The sequence below is a fragment of the Camponotus vicinus genome, unplaced genomic scaffold, assembly GCF_025532165.1.
Source record: "Camponotus vicinus isolate PSW18456_S1 unplaced genomic scaffold, iyCamVici1.0 SCAF_3, whole genome shotgun sequence".
Lineage (NCBI taxonomy): Eukaryota > Metazoa > Arthropoda > Insecta > Hymenoptera > Formicidae > Camponotus > Camponotus vicinus.
Window position 1 is genome coordinate 10,827,836 of NW_028141967.1, and position 5,353 is coordinate 10,833,188.

General features: G+C 52.9%; 2 protein-coding genes across 2 annotated transcripts; both read left to right on the top strand.

Moving 5' to 3' along the window:
- Window positions 1–987: 987 nt before the first annotated feature.
- On the top strand, window positions 988–2,334 carry LOC145969023 (uncharacterized). Its single transcript, XM_083094887.1, has one exon. It carries the CDS (start codon window positions 988–990, stop codon window positions 2,332–2,334), a length of 1,347 nt encoding a protein of 448 aa, XP_082951013.1.
- A 373-nt stretch (window positions 2,335–2,707) lies between these two features.
- LOC145969024 (uncharacterized) lies at window positions 2,708–4,163 on the top strand. Its single transcript, XM_083094888.1, has 2 exons — window positions 2,708–2,862; window positions 2,945–4,163. Exons 1-2 carry the CDS (start codon window positions 2,708–2,710, stop codon window positions 4,161–4,163), a joined length of 1,374 nt encoding a protein of 457 aa, XP_082951014.1.
- Window positions 4,164–5,353: the final 1,190 nt, after the last annotated feature.

Sequence of the window (5,353 nt, forward strand, 5' to 3'; positions counted from 1 at the left end):
ACGTCGGAGCCGCCATCCTTCAATGACCTCAAGGACTTCCTAGAACGTCGACTGCACACACTGGAGGCATTACATCCGACAAAATCTGAAGCTAACGCCAAGGTAATCGACGGCACCGCTCGATCGGCGCGATCGCATCTTGCGCGCAAGCAGGAAAAACAGGGTCGCTGTTCGCTCTGCCAGAAGGATCACTTCATTATGCTGTGTGACCTTTATCGGCAGAAATCGGCGGACCAACGAAAGCAATACATCGAGAGCCACCACTTGTGTCTGAACTGCCTAGGGAAGCATCTGGTAGGTGAGTGCCAATCGAAGAAAAATTGCGCAGCATGTCAAGGACGACATCACACTTCAATTCATGATGCGTATCAAGAATCAAACGCGTCAGCAACGTCACATGTAGCACAGCATCCTTCACTGGAGCAAGGGACGGTCCTTCTCGCCACCGCGCGCGTTCGTGTCGAAGACAGATTCGGAGATCTACACCTCGTGCGTGCTTTGATTGATCAGGGTTCGGAGGCTTCTATGATCTCAGAGGCTCTAGTGCAGCGTCTACGACTACCGAGAGGTCCAGCAGCAATTGCCGTCTTCGGCGTTGGAGGTAAAAAATCAAGCGTCGCGAAAGGAAGTGTGTCGCTGCGCGTGTGGCCGCGAGCCAATGGGCCGTCGATGACGGTCTCGGCGTTGATCCTTCCGCGCCTCACAGCGTACGCCGGAGTACCGACCCTGCAGAGGAGCTCGTGAAATCACCTACGCGGACTCGAGCTCGTCGATCCCGAATTTGAGGCCGGCGATTCGGTGGAAATCTTGCTTGGCGCCGACGTGTACGCAACCATTCTCGAGTCTAGAATTCGAAAAGGGAAATCTCGGCAACCAGTTGCGCAACGTACAACGCTCGGGTGGATACTGTCTGGTGCAATACCCACTGCGACCAGCGAGGATCGAACTCACGCTCATTCATGCTGCATCGACGCCTCGCTGCCCATGATGGTCCGACGCCTATGGGAACAAGAAGAGCTGCCACGCGTTCTCGCGCCATTAACCAACGAGGAGCAGCAGTGTGAGGATTTGTTCGCACGCACTCATCAGCGCGACGGAGAGGATCGATTCGTGGTGCGTCTCCCGGTGGCCGAATTTCTGCCAGACTTCTCCGAATCGCGTTCCTCAGCAATGCGGTTGTTGAATCATATTGAGGGTCGGTTCGCTCGCAATGCTCGTCTGGATTGTCTGTACAAGGAGTTCATGCGTGAGTACGACAGCCTCGGGCACATGACTCCTGCTACGCAGCCAGAGGGCGAGGTCGCGCGGCGCGTGTGTTATCTCCCTCATCATGGAGTTTTGCGAGAAGTTGACGAACGCGAGAAGTTGCGCGTCGTTTTCAATGGGTCGTCACGCCTCTCTTCAGGGACATCGCTGAACGAAAATCTACGCGTCGGCCCGAACCTTTTGCCGGCACTGCCCGACGTGCTACTGCGATGGAGGTGGCACCGGTACGCTATGGCTACTGACATCGAAAAAATGTATCGGCAGGTCCTCATACACCACGATGACCGTGACTTGCAACGCATCCTGTGGAGACATCACGAGACGGAAGCAGTCCGGGACTACCAGCTGACGACGGTGACGTACGGCTTGGCCTGCGCCCCTTATCTCGCCATTCGTTCACTGCGCCAACTGGCAGACGACGAGGAAGCTCGGTACCCGCGAGGATCCGCCGTGCTTCGGAGGGACGCCTACGTAGATGACATCTTGACCGGCGCGTCCACCATCGAGGATGCAATCGAGATACAGAAACAATTGACTCAGCTTTGCAGGGAGGGCGGATTCCCGTTGAAGAAATGGTCAGCGACCGATCCTAGACTCCTTGCTGCGATTTCAGTATCAGATCAAATGCACGCCGACCTTCGCGCCTGGGAGCCGTATGAGAGTCACTCGCTGCTCGGCCTGCGGTGGCATCCCAGCATCGATTCATTTTCGTTCACGATCCGCATGAGCGAACCGCAACGTTATACCAAGCGAACTGCGCTATCTCTGACTGCTCAATTATTTGACCCATTAGGCTGGTTGGCTCCCGTGGTGGTTCGAGCGAAGATCATAATCCAGTCAATGTGGCTGCAGGGACTGGACTGGGACACCCCCCTAGCGGAAAGAGACACTGCAGTCTGGGCGATCTTTCGAAAGGAACTGCCGGGCCTCGGATGCCGCGTTGGTTGCAGCATGAAGAGGCGGATCGATTGGAGCTCCATGGCTTTGCGGACGCGTCGTAACGAGCCTACGCTGCGGTCATCTACTTGCGAGCGGTGGACGCCCGCGGGGATGCGAGGACGACGTTGATCGCTGCCAAAACTAGAGTCGCCCCGGTCAAGCAGGTCTCGCTCCCGCGACTGGAGTTATGCACTGCCTCACTGTTAGCCAAGTACATCTCTCACATCCAAACACTTCTGCAACTGCCAGAAGCAGCCATTCATCTGTGGTCTGACTCGACTGTCACGCTATCTTGGATTCAAGGCCACCTATCACGTTGGAAGACTTACGTGGCGAACCGCGTTGCGGAGATACAACGAGTGATGTCTAACGCTCACTGGCACCACGTTCCGGGGCAAGACAACCCCGCAGACTGCGCCTCACGAGGTCTAAGTCCTAAAGACCTTGCAACACACAACCTTTGGTGGACAGGACCGTCGTGGTTGAAAACGACGTCAGGCGCATGGCCGGCGGGACCAGCGCTGGGTACCTTGACAAACTTGCCGGATCAGCGAGCAATCGTTCACACAGCATCACCGCACCGCGCCGCCGAACCTGCTATGTTGACCAGGCATTCGACACTGCACCGACTCTTGCGCGTTACCGCGTGGTGTCGACGTTGGTCGCAACCGCGGAATTGAGCAGAGCGCACGTTGCAAGTGAGCGAATTGAGGGAAGTTGAGGAAATCTGGATTCGCAGGGTGCAAGCCAGCGCCTATCGGGACGAAATCACCGCAGTTTCACGTGATCAACCACTGCCAAGACGAAGTACCATTCTGAAACTGAGCCCCTTCCTGGACGAGCAAAGCATCCTCAGGGTAGGAGGACGGATTAAACACACCCTCCTCTCATTCGACGAGAAACACCCTATCATTCTACCAGGGGACTCCCACTTCACGAAGTTGTGCATCGAAGCTTGCCACAGGCGGACGTTGCATGGAGGAGTGCAAACCCTCGGCTTAACACGACAGCGGTTCTGGATTCCGCAGGGACGAGCCAAGGTCAAGGCAATCCTTCACCGCTGTTTACCTTGCCTGCGGTGGCGGGCGACATCTACACAACAACGAATGGGCGATCTCCCGCGCCCTCGAGTCACGCCTTCACGGCCATTCCTTCATACCGGGATTGACTACGCTGGGCCAATTTTCGTAAGAGTCACGAAGGGTCGAGGACACAAGAGCCACAAGGCATTCATCGCAGTGTTCGTCTGCCTATGCACTAAGGCTGCGCACCTGGATGCCGCGTCCAACTACACGGCCGACGCATTCCTGGCGGCATTGCGCCGCTTCGTCGCCCGCAGAGGGCTATGCCAGGTGATGTACAGCGATTGCAGCACTAATTTTGTAGGTGCAGACAAACAGTTGCGAGCTCTATTTGCCGCCTGCAGCAAGGAGGGACGCCTCATCGCCGATCAGTTGGCATCCGATCGGATTCAATGGCGGTTCAACCCCCCAGCAGCGCCGCACTTCGGCGGCTTATGGGAAACCGCGGTCAAGGCTCTCAAGCAACACCTCAGCCGCGTATTGGGCAACGCCACGCTTACATTCGAGGAGATGACCACACTACTGGCTCAAATCGAAGCATGCCTGAATTCGCGACCTCTCGAAGCACTCACCGACGATCCTGAAGACATCGCTGCCCTAACACCGGGGCACTTTCTGATCGGCACTGCACTTAACGCCGTGCCCGAGCCTTCTTTACTCCCATTGCAGGAAAACCGCCTATCACGGTGGCAGCTGGTGCAGCGCATGAGAGACCACTTCTGGGTCTCGCGAGTATCTGCACTCGTTGACTCATCGGCCAAAGTGGTGGAAGAGCAACACAACTATCAAAGTCGGTCGACTTTGCCTATTGCGAAACCAGGCATTGCCCCCCAACAAATGGCCGCTAGCGAGAATAATCAGGGTCCACCCCGGTGAAGACGGGCATGTACGCGTGGTGACAGTACGAACATCGACATCAGAGCTCGCGAGACCGATCACTCAGCTGATCCTCCTCCCCTTGTCGGACGACTGCGAGGATGAAGCCGAGAGCACCAGGAATCAACTAGCCGCTTCCTCGCACAACTAAGCGAGTCTTAGGAGAAATTTACCGACCACACCTAATCAGTCTTAGTTAAATTAAATTCATATCTGTAAAATACTGTAACATTTGATCGCGTGATCATTCGGAACTCGAACCGAATGAGGCGGGCGGGATGTTCAAAGCTACGACAAATAATCCAAGCGCGACCGTTAATTCGAATTCTACCAAATAAAAACATGCTTGATCACGTCTTTTTGTTCGGTCGCGTCTACACAACATGCGCGGTGGCCCGCCAAGATCACGCGAGAGCGACTCGCACGTCGTCTCAAGTTCACTTAGAGTTTTGCGATACTAAGAAACAACACGCGTTTAAAAAGTCTGTCTGTAACCGTCTGTGCTCAGTGCGTTAATAAAGGGTCAACGTTAAACTTTTCAATCTGCTGCGCTCGTTTTTCTCTCTGATCCGCTCCCGTCACCACTCACGCAAACAAAACTTGCGATCCTCATCAATGACATATATATGTAAAATTTTTCTTTTTTTGTGGCGATGACATTCTGTCACTTTTGTATATGTATATTCACTTATGATATTTAAAAAAAGGTTACTCAAACAAGCGCGTATCGCTGTTTTAATCAATATTTTAAATCTCAAGACGAATTTCATGTGAGTAATCATTCCATTTTTCAATTGAATACAGTCTCAAGTGATCTTTAATCAAAACTGTAACTATTGAACCGTTCGTATCTCAAGACACAAAACTCCAATCTGAGTATCTCACCTGATACGTTCTTGAGACGAGATTTGAGAAACGACTATAAATACGGGCCTAAGTTTCAAAGTGTCTGTTATGGGTCGTGAGAAGCCAAATCTGCATACTTTCGAAAAACCTATTTTAGTTTTTTTGCTACGCAAGCAGTAATTATTATGTTTATGTCGTTGATGTGTATTTACACGTCGATATAATTCAGGTGATAACTCTTCATTTGGCATTCTACAAGTGGCATATTTTAAGATAAAAGATGCAATATCCTCATTAGATAATGTACCAATTATCGGGGCATCTTTTATCCAAATTAATAAATG